At 43.8% G+C, this 14,402-nt stretch overlaps 1 protein-coding gene across 1 annotated transcript in view; it reads left to right on the plus strand.

Moving 5' to 3' along the window:
• Positions 1-12,121, plus strand: part of LOC108251543 (growth hormone receptor-like) — a 28,145-nt gene extending 16,024 nt beyond the window's left edge. Inside the window, exons 3-9 of the mRNA XM_017441893.3 lie at positions 454-595; positions 3,118-3,287; positions 6,907-7,085; positions 7,225-7,378; positions 8,575-8,662; positions 9,962-10,031; positions 10,248-12,121. Of these exons, the coding sequence (XP_017297382.1) occupies positions 454-595; positions 3,118-3,287; positions 6,907-7,085; positions 7,225-7,378; positions 8,575-8,662; positions 9,962-10,031; positions 10,248-10,898 (1,454 nt within the window). The 3' untranslated portion in view covers positions 10,899-12,121. The remainder of the gene's footprint in view (positions 1-453; positions 596-3,117; positions 3,288-6,906; positions 7,086-7,224; positions 7,379-8,574; positions 8,663-9,961; positions 10,032-10,247) is intronic.
• The last annotated feature ends 2,281 nt before the right edge of the window (positions 12,122-14,402 follow it).

The following is a 14,402-nucleotide window of genomic DNA, read 5'->3' on the forward strand; positions in this document are numbered from 1 at the left end:
TCCTCCAAGAAGCCGTGGAAGATCGTGCCAAGAGAGCCTTAAACTTTAACAGTCGGCCGCTGCGTTTACCCCGGCGGCGCCGGCGTTTACGCCGAGGGAGTGGAGCAAGGGTGCGGCAATGATGAGCAGGTATCCGGCCGGGGAAGAGAAACGGCTGAAACGTTGAAAGAGCACCGTAATCATTGTCAGTTTTTACTAGCTTCTTGGCAAAACGGCGAAGATCCAGCAATGTTTGGCGATCGTAGACAAGCAATGAACCGATACCAGGCAAAACAAACAAACAGCATTGACAGGAAGAGACGGCGGGCCACACACACTGGCGCCATCTTTCCATCCATCCGTCCATCCATCCATCCATCCATCCATCCATTGTTTTTGTCTAAAAGCTCCTCACCTGTCTGTGACACACCTGTGTGTGTGTGTGTTGATGTGTTTTGTGTTTTATGTTTCCAGAGGTGCTGTCTGCCATGAAGACGAGGCCTCAGATCTATTACTGCCGCTCGCCCAACATGGAGGACTTCACCTGCTGGTGGCACCCGCTCACCAACCTGACGGCTGACGCCAACGTCACCTACAGCCTCACCTACACCAAGGAGTGAGTACAACACACACCCACAGGAACACACCCACAGGAACACACACATGCAGAAATGTCTCCATTCAAGGCCTAGCATGACTGGAATGAATGCATATTGCCCTCCGCCTTTTCCTTTTTAAAAGCTGCTGAAGAAGCTGAAGCTGAGATGGTAAAGATAAAACAAGCTGAACAGAAGCTAAAAGGCGCAGAATGGTAGCAAACAAACTAAAAAACAGAGCAGAGCAGTGGCTTAAAGGTAAAAACAGCAAAACACTAGCTAAATGTAGCAAAAGCTGAGCAAAAAAACTGCTAGTTAAAAACTTTCAGAACAATAAAAAAACTTCAGGTGAGGCTGAAGTTCGAAGCCAGTAACTCTCCTAACCAGTAGCTCTTGTGGTATTTGTTAGGGACGACTCTCAGCTACTACCACACTGAACTTTATGTCAGTATCTGTAAAAATGAACATTTTTCTGTTTCCTGAGGTCAGTTAGCTGTGGTGGCCATCTTGAGTCAAGCTGACTCCAAAAGTTAATCAGTTGTGATCATTAGTTGGTCCAGTGGTTCGTGAGATATTTTGCTAACAGACACATCCAGCAGCGCTCTCATGTGTTTTTTCTGCTGCAGCCCGAAGCTTTTAAGACGTCGATATGTGAAAGCCTGAACGCCGCCTCACGTGGGCCGTCCAACACGACGCAGGAAATGCCGGCAGTAATCAGGACAAATTGGATTGTACCTTTGACCCCGGGTGGTTTCAGCGCCCGCAGCAGCATCGATTGTTGTTCTGCTGCTGTTCGTTGGTGGCAACAGAAGGAAATCTGAGATTCTCTCTTCAGTTTGAAGCCATGATTTCTGATAATTACACACAAATATCTTTAAATATAACTGAATTTCCTTCCCCACAGGAGCTTTTAGTCTCCAAAGTCTTCATTAATCTGCTCCGTCCTCGTGGCTTTTTAACAATTAATGAGTCAGAGCTGCAGAAAAGAGCAAACAGCCGCAGCTGTGGTGTGTTGCTGAATTCTGATCAGCTGTTTTTCTGGAAATATCACAGACTGTCTTAATTAAATTTGTAATAGTGTGCTGCCACACAGTTTTGTTTCTTTTCTCGGCGCCAGAGGCAAATGAATGAGAGAAAATAATAGAAGTGTCTGAGCAGTTCTTGATGATAAGATCTCAATATTTTCAGCTGCTAACATCCAGCAGTTTAAACCAATTTATTTCGGCTGATGTGACATTTGCTGGTAAATCGTCTCGTTTGGAGCAGACAGAAGCTGAAGCTTTACAGAAGGTGTTCTCAGGTGAAGTCCACAATCATATTTTACTTAAACCACACAAAGTGGTGCAAATAAACCCTCCATGAGTAAAACATGACTGTTTACTGAGGCCAAATATAGAGAAGGGAGCTGCCTCCATCCACTGCTGTGCATTAAATAAAAATACTACAAACTGGGTCAGGATGGTGATACGACACGGTGGGGAGGAAACTCCGGCTCTGATTCACCAACAGTTTGAGCATTTAGACAAAAAGGACACATTACAAAGAAAAAGGACCAATAAAAATGCAATACAGCTGCTTAAAGAAACATTTAAAACCAAAAAGGACCCATAAGAAGACATAAGGAAGCAAAAGAGCCAGTTTATTAAAGTAGATTTCAAAGAGAAAGTTTCTGAAGAGTTTAAAGAGATAAAATTGTAAAAAAAGCTACAAAAATTAAAAGCCATAGCTGTAATGTCCTGAACCAGGTGGATGTTTGGCCACATTAGTGTGAAAGCATCAAATATTTCCCTCCTGAGAGCCTCGAGAAAAGAACCAACCTGCTGCCTGCAGGAAGGATCCATCCACCGACTGCTCCTCACACCTGTGTCTAATAAAGATTACATTCAGGAAAACATATGTTCATATTTATAGAAGATTTATGGCAGGAAACACAAACCAGACTGTGAGGATAATTTTATTCTTTCTGTCACTTTTGTTCCTGCTGTGTTTGTGACAGATGGTTAAATTAAGCCGTGCCTCGTTCTGCTGCCGTCTGACACTGGAAGGATGTGTTTCTGCCTCCTAATAATTAACTCTCTTTGCTCCGTGATTAAGACGCTGGAGCAAATAATGAGCTAAAAGTAAAGACGCGCTGCAGGCTTAGTGAATCTGGTTTTATTAAAACTGTAAAATAAAATCAACGTTTATGTAAAAATACTGTTTTGTGTTCTTGTTGCCTGCATGCTGAACTTCAGAGGTCCAAACCTTTGTCCTGCTGAGCTGCTGTCCGTCAGGTTGACGGTTCAACTCAGATCTGACCTGCAGGAAGCATCTTGTTGTATTAGCTTCTTGACTCTGAGGATTTACTTTGTCTCAGTGTCTGAATGTAAGCAGCTTTAAGACGATCTGTTCTTCTTGACCTTCGTAGCTCTGGTTGCAGGTTTGATCCCTGCTGCAGGAAGTAAACACCTCCAGTCAGCAGCTCAAACTCACCGTATGAAGAAACTTTTAATAACAAGAGCAAACCTCTTCCTGTCTGCATCTTTTCTTTGCTTTTCTGCAGCAAGGGGCCCAAACACGAGTGTCCTGATTACGTTTCTGCCGGCCCCAGCAGCTGCCACTTCGACAGCAGCCACACGTCCATCTGGAAGATCTACTGCATGAACGTGACGGCCATCACGGCCCGCAGGAACTACACCTCCCCGGAGCACTGCCTGGACGTGGCCGAGATCGGTGGGTAGCAGAAACCTGCTGCAGAGTTTCTTCTCTGTTTCTGGGGTTTTCCTCCACATCAAACCAAGAGTTAAATGCAAGAAAAGCAGAATAAAGAGGAGTTTCAGGCTGTTTGCTGTCTGCAGAGCATCAGAGTCCTGCAGTGTCACGCAGAAAATAAACAATCTGGGAACGTGAAACGCCTTCAGGACTCGTTAACTTTAATTTATTCTGGCCTCTGAGAGGTGATGACAGGGTGTGAGGATAATCTTAGTCCAATGTGCTGCTTCCAGCCTGAAGTCAAACACAGAGACTTTCAGCTGATCTTTTAAATAACAACAAACAGGATGTGTCCAGGAAGTAAAGGACAGAGTCAGAGCAACAAAGGACAAAACTGGAGGTTTCCTGAAGAAGCTGAAACTGAGATGTTTCAGTTAAAACAAGTAGAACTGAAGCTAAAATATGAAAACAGTCACTGAAACTGCTGGATAAAGAAGCAAAATGCTGAAAGCTAAAAGTTTAAAAGGCTGGATGGAAATGGCAAAATTCTATCCCAAAGCTAAAAGTATCAAAAGGCTAGCCTCATGGCTAAATTAAGAGGAAGAGATTAATTTAAAACACAGAAATGACCAACTACAAGGTTAAAATCCTCCAAATGTGGCTCAAAACTCATCAGGACGTCTGGAAACTGAATTTAATCTGACAGATTAAATTAATGTCAGAGAAAAACTTAAACCAACAAAGAAAGAGTCTGTGGAAGAAACTGCTTCAGTTTCTATAAAGAGCGGCTTGATTAAATTTAAACGAAGCTCTGATGTTAGGAGGAACAGACTAAGAGAGGATCTTATTATTTAGGAATAAAAAGTTTTTATTTTTTAGATTTTCTTGGTGTGTAACAATAGGTGAGTTGTATTGACCAATCAGGAGCTCCGGTTTAACTGTGTTTCAGGCAGGTAAAATGAAAAAGGCTGTTTAAACTCAGGATTGTTTATTAATCCAGATTACAGGAGATCAGATGGAGGGCAGCTCCTCCTCTGAAATTCTCAGATGTTTTAGTTGTTTTTTTATTTAAATTTGGCTCGTATTGATTAAAACACTTTTTTAAACGAGTGAAAATGGATGTGATCAGGTGCTGAAAAGCTCAGGTGTTAAAGTGTTGGAGGACGAAGCAGCAGAATGTGAGAAACTCAGAGCTTCGTTCTAAAGGAGGACGGGGGACAAAAAGGACAAAAGTCAAACCGTCAGCGTGTCAGGGAGACAAACCTCCGTCCGTCGCTCAGATTCTTCCTCCGACTCATTTAGAAATAAAAACTAAACAAAATAAAAAAAACATTTTTCAAATGTTCTCAAGCTTTAAATGATCCAGTTAACACTGTGTTGGGGATGACTCTCAGCTACTACCACACAAATCTCCTTATCTGTAAAACTCTGAGTTGAGCCTTTTTGCTGTTGGTTATGTCCGTTATCTGTGGCTGAGTTGTTGACCAGCGATGTTCTATAAAGTTTTTGGTAAAAACAGCATCAGAGTAAATCCACACGTAATGTCAGAGTGGTTAAAATATAATTTTAGAGCAGTGAAAGCCCAGCGTCAGAGGGCTAAAAACACCACGTCCAAGTGTTTCACTCCCTGCTGTGAATTATTTTACAGGAAAGACATCAGCAGCAACAAACAGCCTTCAGCTCTGACTCAGTCCTGTTGGTCCTCGTCTAACTGAGACGGATTTAAAACCTTGGATCTCCGCACAGAACTGGGACTTTATCTGCCGACCCGACTTTATTTCAGAAACATTTGTTAACGAGTTCACATGCAGCTGCTCTAATGTGACATTCAACAGGTTCCTCCACTAAGTGATTGTTTTTAAAGCCTGTCAGATGAAAGCATGAATATAAAAATCTCATTGTACAGCAGATGTTTTATCAAAAAAAGGCCCTGCCACAACCTAATCTCGTTGATTTGGAACCACATGTTATCCAGAAGCTGCAGATCTGGGTTGGATCGGTCTACTTCTTGAGCTTTGCTCTGTGTGTGTGTGTGTGTGTTATCGGTGCGTGGACAGCCGGCCTGCGGTGATCTTTTGTTGCTCTCAGATGTCAGAGCGGGTCAGGACCGTCGCTCTTATCAGGACGCAGCACGAGTCGCTGCAGCGGCGGCGGGCCACAGAGAGGTCACGCTTTCATACCGCTGGAGCAAATCCACCCAAATGTCAAAATCCTGAAGTAACATTCAGGTAGAACGGACCTCACAGTCTTATCTCTTCTCAGTTTATCCTTGTTAGACCTTCATTACACAGAAATACATGAGGTGGGGAGTTTTAATGTGGCCTACAGATGAAGATACGGACTCCTCAGTTTTACTCTCGGAAAAGCTGGAATTTTGAAGAGAAATCAAAATGTCTCCGTTTTATCAACCTGAAATGTGAAGGAGTATGAGTAAACTGATCAGACAGGTGATGCAAGAAAAAGTTCCAAATTTACAAAAGAAAAGGCAAAAAGGAGGAGTGAAGAAGAGAATAAAGGTAGAAAGGAAACAGAGAATGCATATCGCCCGCCACCTTGCAGGCCAAAGTTTTGTTCACCGTGCCGTCCATAAATGCTGCTTAAAGCTCTATCAGGCAAAGAAGAAGCCAGATGTGAACACCATCCAGAAGCTGCTGTCGGGAAACAAGTATTTAATCCTTTCAGAGGAATTTCTACTTTGTTTCCCTCATCGGATCTTTGATGTTGCAGAAAAGACGGACACACAAATGAGTCTCAGACCAGAGGTTCAATCATTAATCACACATTTATTAAACATTCAGCTGAATGGAGACAACAACTCACCAAACCCGGAGAACTTCGTCACACACACCAAAATCACGAGTTGTGTCTGGGCTGGTTCCCCTTTCACCTTCTTTTTATACTATAAACCATCTCAAGACCAGGGTTTCTGCACACAAACAGCTGCAGCAGCTTGTTTTTCTGTCCCAAGGACGGCTTCCTAATCTCACTCGCACGTCATGATGTCCTGGAGCCTTCGGCCTCCCTCACCCCACAGACACAGCTTTTCTTTTGTGATTCTGCCCCATACGCTCCTTTCAGTTAATTAGGCACATATGTTTTATTTTAATAATTAGTTTGTACGTTTTATTTTATCATAAGCTAAGCGTAGCATCATTTTAGCAATCAAAGTATCAAAGTTTGATTATACTTCCCACTGCCGTCTTTATGGAGAACTGTTCTGAGGTCAGACGGGTCCAAACCATCCAGCCTGCCTCTCTGATGGTATGGGGGTGCATTAGACTGCATCATTACAACAGCAGGGCTTCATAGAAGAAGAGTCCAGATGCTGAACTGGGCTGCCTGCAGTCCAAACCAAACATTTGAGGCTTCATGAAACAAAACACAGATTCATCAGCTGCTCTTCTTACTGTTTGTTTCATGTGAACTTTGATGTTTTGGTACAAGTCGATTTCCTGGAAACAGTGTAAACCAGCTCAAACCAACACTTTCTGTTTTTCTGGGTATAAATCTCTCTGGTTCTTCTCATTCCTGCTTCACAGTAACTTATTATAAGCATGTGAGCGAGCGATTAGTTCCAGTCCGGGACTCAAAGAATTCCCTTGTTCCGTTCATCTTGTTTATGTGTTTGTTTACTGACCAGTGGAGACCGAGGCTCCGGTCAACCTGACCTACGTGCTGACGGACGCCGGCGGCGATGAGATGGGCCACAACGTGCAGCTGTCCTGGATGTACCCGGTGCCCGAGGACCTGCGGTACGGCTGGATCACCCTGGTGTACGAGCTGCAGTACAGACGGGTCAACGAGCCCGAAAACTGGAAGGTACAAACTGCTGGACCCAGGGATTTATTTACACTGATGGAAACAACAAACTTTCAGCAGAAACGTGGAAGGAGGATGTTGCTGAACCTGTTTCACTAAAACACTTCCTGTTTAAAATCCCTTCTTTGTTTGTTTGTAGCTGAAGCATCCTCTGCGTGAGCCTCACGTGGAGCTGCTCGGCCTCCGGGTCGGGGACTACGCGGTCCGGGTTCGGTGCCGGTCCCACAACTCAGGCCTGTGGAGCAAATGGAGCTCCACCCTGCTGCTGAGCATCCCCAACAGGCCGCCCACAGGTAACCGCCCACAGTCAGGGTTTCCACGGCAACAGGGATGCTCCTCCATACTGCATGTGGGTTCATTGGACCAGGAAAGGCTGAAGGACTCTTTAGATTCAAAACATCTTATGAGACAAACAGCAACAGATCTAAAACTAACAAGAGAAATGACATTTCTGTGAAAACAGTGTGGTCACTGCTGAAGAAGCTCTCTCCCAGGTCTTCATCATGTGGCTCATCAGCTTAATTCTCCTGTAGTTGCTACAGCTCTGAACATCACCCTTGTTCTTAAAGACTGGCACCAACACACTTCTCCTTCCTCTCTCTAACCCTTTCCACAGTTTCCATGACCTCTACTCTTCTTTCCCTTTCATCCTCTTCATTCATCAGCTCCTCAGAGTTCTCCTTCCATCTTCCCATCACTCTCTCCTCTCTTGTTAGAACATTACCGATTCTATCTTTAACAAGCCTAACCTGCTGCACGTCCTTTCCAGCCTGGTCCTTCTGTCCTGTCAGTCGATACAAGTCCTCCTGTCCCTCCTTAGTGTCCAGCCTCCTGTCCAACTCATCAGACGTTTGCTGCCTCCCTCTTTGTCCTACGTTGCATCTCCTCATATTCCTGTCTCCTCTCTTCAGTCCTCTCACTGTCCCTTTCCTTCCCAGCTAACCTCTTCCTCTGGATGACTTCCTGCACTTCTCTATTCCACCACCAGGTGTCCTGATCATCTTGTCTCTGTCCAGATGACACCAAGTCCCTTCCTACCTGTCTCTGTAATCACTGTGGCTGTAGCAGCCCGGTCTCCTGGAAGCTGATCTCCACTCTCTCCTCCCTGGGAATACTCTCCATCACTTCATCCAGATCCTTCCAGAGTTTCTCTTTGTCTTCTGTGGATCAGAACCACTGACAACCTTCAGACACATCACCCTCTCTGACTCTTTCCACCTCGACTACATTCCTAGCTAACTCCTCCTTCAGGACCAGCCCTCCTCCATGTCTCTTCCTGTCCACATCATGGTGAAACAGCTGAAACTCTGCCCCGATGCTGCGAGCCTTGCTGCGGGTGATATGCATTCCTTCAAAGAATGCTCGGCCTCTAATTGTAAAGAACAGAATAAACCAACAGTAAAATGAAATAAAGCCAAGAATAAATCTGAAGGGAAGGAAAGGCTCTGTCGGTCCCACCTGCCTGCTCTGACTGTGTTTACCTGTGCAGGTAAAGTCCTGGTTCTGGTTCTGGTGGTGGCAGTCGGTATCGTGGCTCTGCTGGTCGTCACCTTCGGCATTCTTCCTCATAGCAGGAGGTGAGGAACACTCCGGTTCTTCCTCAGGGTCTGGTTGGGTTTTTCTGAACCAGTGACTTGTGTTTGGGTGAACAGAACCAGTAAGTCCAGTTGGAACTGGGTTCAGATGAAACCAACCAGCTGTTTCTGTTTCTGACACTCGCTGACATGACAGAATAATCACAAACATGTAAAAAGACTTCTTTTTGTTTTGTTTTAAGTCTGACTTTTATACTTTAATACTGATGATTTATAACTCCTCTAATAAACTGTAATGTTGTCATATTTTGTTGTATGTTTTTAGTGAGACTAATCTTACTTAAAAAAGTGAGTGGTTATCTTTATTTTTTTATAATTAGACATTTAAAACAGTTTTTGGACTCTGGGTGATGGGTGATGGGTGATGGACTCTGAAGGACAGAACAGATAATTACCTGTTTAAGGTTAGAAACATTTCTCTGACAGAAGAGGTGTTGAAAGAATAATTTAAAATCCATCCCTGAGTTTTCTGTTTGTGTAAAAGTCTTCAGCTGACACGTCCTTCATGATGTTTGCAGACTGAACTCCATCGAGGTCAGAGCAGGATTTTCCTCTCAGACCTACTTTAGTGTTTTTGCTCTGATCTGCAGCCGATACGCAGCTCTGTGTCGGGCAGTTCGCAGTAACGTGTCACTGCGTGTTCCTGACATTTATCATCTCTGATCGAAGCCTTTAAATCCTGGGTGGGTTAATGATGGCTCACGTTGAAGGGAACATCTGGAGTCCGGCCTGCAAACACACAAACACCATTTCAGACAAACACTCAACATCATCATTTATCGAGTGTGACGTTGATACATGATTTTATTTTTGTTTTGTTCAGCTTCATGTCTGCGTTGTCTCTTCCTCTGCTTGTGCTGCCATTAGAGATGCAATGAGACACTTCTCCATCAGACAAGATGAGACTTTAATGATATTTTTTTTAGGAAAAAAGCCTTTGCCACAAACTCATCTGCCTTCCCTCCATCCAGCTCTTTTCCTTTCAGATTAAACAGGTTAAACTTCATTTTCTCAGCTTTAAAGTCAACAAATCACTGCGTGAACTCAACATTAAATCTGTTGTTTTAAATAAATACGTGGCACAGACTCTTCTTCTCAGCACGTAGCTGCAGAGGCTGCTCAACATGACCTGAGTGTTTATTGAAACTGCTGCCTCACGAGTGATTTAAAGTGGTTTGTAAAACCTAAGCAGTCATGAGACAGGCTTTATCATGACGTTTTAGTCTCGTTACACCCCTGCGTGCCACATTACATTTCCTGTTTTTGTGTTTCCACCTGCAGAATAAAAGAGTACTTCCTGCCGTCCATTCCCAAGCCACGAATCATCGGCATCGACCCACTGCTCCTGAAGGTAATGTGATGCTTTCAGGGTCGTGATTTAGCCTTCATTTTCTCCTCCTGTCCCCGTCTCTCTTGTTTTCTCCCTTTTAGTCCGCTCTTCATTCCTTTTCTCTTGATCTCTCATTGAACTCGTCTCTTTTTAAGCCGTTTCTACATCTTTCACCTCCTCTGTTTCTTCCAGTGACTCAGTTTAACTCTGGTCCTTCGTTGTCTTTTCTTTTCTCAGAAGGGGAACCTGGAAGAAATCAACCGTCACTTCAGTAACTTACACAGCTACAGACCTCCCAGTTACTCTGTTGAAGTCTGGGACCAGGTGAGCACCGATGACATCTACCTGACCTCGCCGAAGGTCTGCAGGGACCCCGCTGATGTCTCAGACAGGGAGAAGGAGTCGCCTGGCGCCGCCCAGCACCAGTTCTCCGTTCAGAACCCGCTGTCGTACGTTCAGAGTGTGCCGCCCTACTGCACGCCGCCTCCCGAGGTCTTCATGCCACTGCTGGATGGTGGTTCCCTGTGGCAGAGGTCTGAAGTGTTGTCGGTGCTGGGGACGGACTACAGCATGATGGAGCACCCCGGCGTCACCAACAACAACGTCCCCGGTCCTCACCCGACCACCCACCCACCTCAGGATTTCTACACCTGCGTCCAGCTCATGAAGGAAAGCGGTGAGGTGCACCTGGTGCCGTGTTTCCCGTCGGCATACTGCCGGGACCTCCCGCCTTTCCAAACGTCAGGCCCAGCTGAGACGGAGGAGGAGGAGAAGAAGAAGAAGAAGCTCGCTGAGTGCCAGGCGAGGATGAGCGCGATGAAAGATGGCAGCGAGAGGAGCGAAGCCGCCACCCCTCTGCTTCCTGTCTCCATGGATGATACAGGCTGAAACTCTGCAGAACATGGAGACTGTTGCAAACAAGAACCTGCTCTGATTGGGTTCTGTTCCTGCTGTCTCCTCAACTTAGCAACAGCAAGTTCATCTGAAGAAGATAAGAAAAAGGTTTTAAACTTTTAAAGCTTTGGAAAACAGTCAACAGACATGTTTATATGAACATAATTAACACTACTGCTGGTGCGTCACCAACGAGTTAGAAGAAGCAGAAGAAGTCGTCAGCTTGTCCTTTGTTCTGTGTCTGGTCACTAAGATGTATCTTCACTGTGAGGGTCCAAAGCTGTTGGTGTTAAAGTGTTTAATGTAGAAGTTCACATTTTTAGGAGCAGAAACCCCAACAAGCAGTGGGCTGGTACTCACTGCTACTTCTAAATTTTGGTCCTTAGCGTGTCCTCATTTTTTGTAGTGCGCTGCCACTTCCCTTAAACCTACCTACCAACCGTAAGCTACAACCAGACCTTAACCTACATCCCCCACAGGACATTGGTTGAAAACAGGAAGTCATCACTCGCTCTACACTGCTTCTGATTGGATCACGTTTAGGGAATCCAGTGGCATACGACTCATGGGGAACAATGATTGGTTAAAAGTAAAGCACCAGGAGCCAATCAGAGGCCCAGCTGGTACTGAAGACTGTAAAGTGTCCAGTCTGAGCACTGAGAGGATGACTGGTCCTGTAAGGAAACTAAACACTTAACATGAGTCGACCTGCACACCCAGGTACTTAGCTCCTTTTAGGAGAAACAACTCTGTGACTGAAAGTGAAAGGAACTCCAAACTTTTGATGTGTTCACTAAGAAAACCACTTCAACTTAGACTACAGTATTCCTCTGAAGCTTAAGTGCCTAAATTATATAGTAAATGATTATTTAACGTCACTGCCGATCAGTTATCTCAGTGTTATTAACGACCCCAGTTCTGAAGAAGTTGGGCTGTTGTGTAAAATGTAAAACAAAAACAGAATGCAATGATTTGTAAATCTTTTATTCACAGTGGAACATAGTAAACATGAAATCTAACTAAGGAATTTTACCATTTTAGGAAATAAATTCAGGTAATTTTGAATCTGAAGGCAGCAACTCGTCTCTGTAAAGATGTTCCAGATGTTTCCCTCTGTGCAGCATCTGTAAACATCTGGACCTGAGGTTGTCCCATTCTGTCTGGTCAACAGTCCTGGATGGGAGCAGATCCTTTCCAGAGGCACTAATGCACCCCCATACCATCAGAGAGGCAGGCTGACCTCAGAACAGTTCTCCTCTTTGGTCCAGAGGAGACACATCTGTTCACATCTGGCTTCTTCTTTGCCTGATAGAGCTTTAGGCAGCATCTGTGGACGGTGTTATGTGTTATGTTGGTATTATGGGCTGTAGATGACGGGAGATTAAGAATGATGTCCATCAACAGAAAGCTGTGAAGACTGAAACCATTTCACAAATTTTAAACATTTTTACAGCCTGGTGAACCTCTGCCCATGTTTACTTCTGACAGATTCAGCCTCTAAAAGCTCTTTTTATCCCCACTCCTCTCACTGACCTGTTGATAATTAACTTCATTAGTTTCTGATTTGTCCCACTTACGTTTACAGCTTTTTGTTGACTCTGGAACAACTTTTATGAGACGTGTTGCTGCCAAAAAATTCAAAATTACCTTATTTGTTTTCTAAACATTGGTGCAATTTCTTAGTTTAAACATATTAAATGTTATGTCCCATTGTTAATGAAACATGGGTTTTTGAGATTAGCAAAAAACTGCATTCTGTTTGTATTAAAAAGTGTTTTGGAACTGGGGTTGTAGAAAACCTTTTATAAATAAGGACTGAAGTTCATCAGATTAGAGGAATGTTCTTTAAGCTGCTTTACTTCTTGTTCTGACTGTTGGTCGTTCGTGTTAATAACAGTAAACTAATTAAATCATTATTATAAAGCATGAACTAACAGCTGCTGGTAAGTGTTTAACTTTAAATAACTTCAGTTTGTAAAAATAATAACAGCGATTGACGTGGTTATAAAAGAGAGCTGCATCCAGAACAATCTGGCCTCCTGATGAGTTTAATGAGGAATTCTGGGTAATGAAGTCCACAGACCTGGAAAGTTGCTTCCTGCAGGTTTAAAACCAGGTCACAGTCAGGCTTTTATGATTAGTCTCTCGGGAAGAAAGAAGGATGCAGTCACATTTAATGGTGAAGATTCAGCTCCTTTTCTGCTACATTTACATTTAAATCCTGTTTTTTCTTTTCTCCTATAACTACCTTCACGCAGATTCCAACAAAAGAGATAAAAGCTCCAATAGAAACCTCTTTTCATCGCTCTACATGCAGGATCGGCACTTATTCCTCTCTGGCACTTACATGTGAATATGTAATTATCCGAACATGAATGGAATATAATTCTGCATGTGAAGTCCGTCTGACTCATCATCTTCATCATGATCATCCATCAGAGCTGATGTGTGCTCCGAAATGTTCAGTGGAAAAGTCTCTTTATGATTTAGTTTAATGCAGCCTTTAAACACAGTATATTTTTTATAATAATCCACTGTAATTCTGAGTTTAAAAAAAAGGTATTTTGGATATTTTAGACAAGCTAAATGAGCGATGTTTTGTCTTTTCTAAACATGTTTTAGAACAAACTCGGACAACAAGATGCTATAGATTATTTTTTTTCTATTTGAGAAAATATTTAACAGCAAAAACAGAAGAATCTATATTTCTGCTGCTGGCTGTTCTTTGGTGCTGGATAAGTTCATCCTTGAGGCATTTGTGGACTAAATGAAACTGTTTTGTGATGGTTTTGACCTTTCTGAACATCCAAACTCTTTTTGTTTAACACTTTTGATAAAAACCAAGCAGCTGGCAGCTGAAAAGAGCTCAGTTTGACCTCAGTACGTCTTCACCTGTGCAGACAATAAAACCTGTCTCTTAAAATGTCAGCACGAGCGAGCAGCAGGACCACTTTGCTTCTGAGCTTCAGAGTTTTATGCTGTTCTGTTAATTTATCGTTGCTTAAAACATGTTCCAAGTGCCGACAACCCCTCCATGCATCAAAGAAGTGCCACTAACATGTCAGCAGTTGGGTCATCTTGGTAAACCTGGCAGCACGATGCTGAGACGGGTCATAGACAGCTCTGTCCACCTTCGGTGTTTAATGTAACCCTTGTGCTGTGATCAGAGCAGGATTTTAGGGGTTTTTGATCCCTGCTGATCTTTGGATCTCTGCAGAGCGCTCAGATGTTGTGCTGTCTCTGTGTTTCCTTTGCAGTTAAACGTTGTGTCGTCGTCTCTCTGTGCCTTCTTTCTCTCTGCAGTGTGTGTTCGCTTGTCCTTGCTTGTGTCCTCAGCAGCCGATGTGCCACTTTTACTCCCTGTAAATGTTTTTCCTGTGAAGAGAACGCTCGATGAGCGAACGGTCGACAGGTCAGGTCTCGATGTGTGAGCGCTAAAACAGTAAGGGCTTAGAGGGCGAACGCTCGGCGAGGAAAGTCTCCATGGATGAGAACGTG

This window comes from Kryptolebias marmoratus, linkage group LG23 (genome assembly GCF_001649575.2).
Source record: "Kryptolebias marmoratus isolate JLee-2015 linkage group LG23, ASM164957v2, whole genome shotgun sequence".
Taxonomy (NCBI): Eukaryota; Metazoa; Chordata; class Actinopteri; order Cyprinodontiformes; family Rivulidae; genus Kryptolebias; species Kryptolebias marmoratus.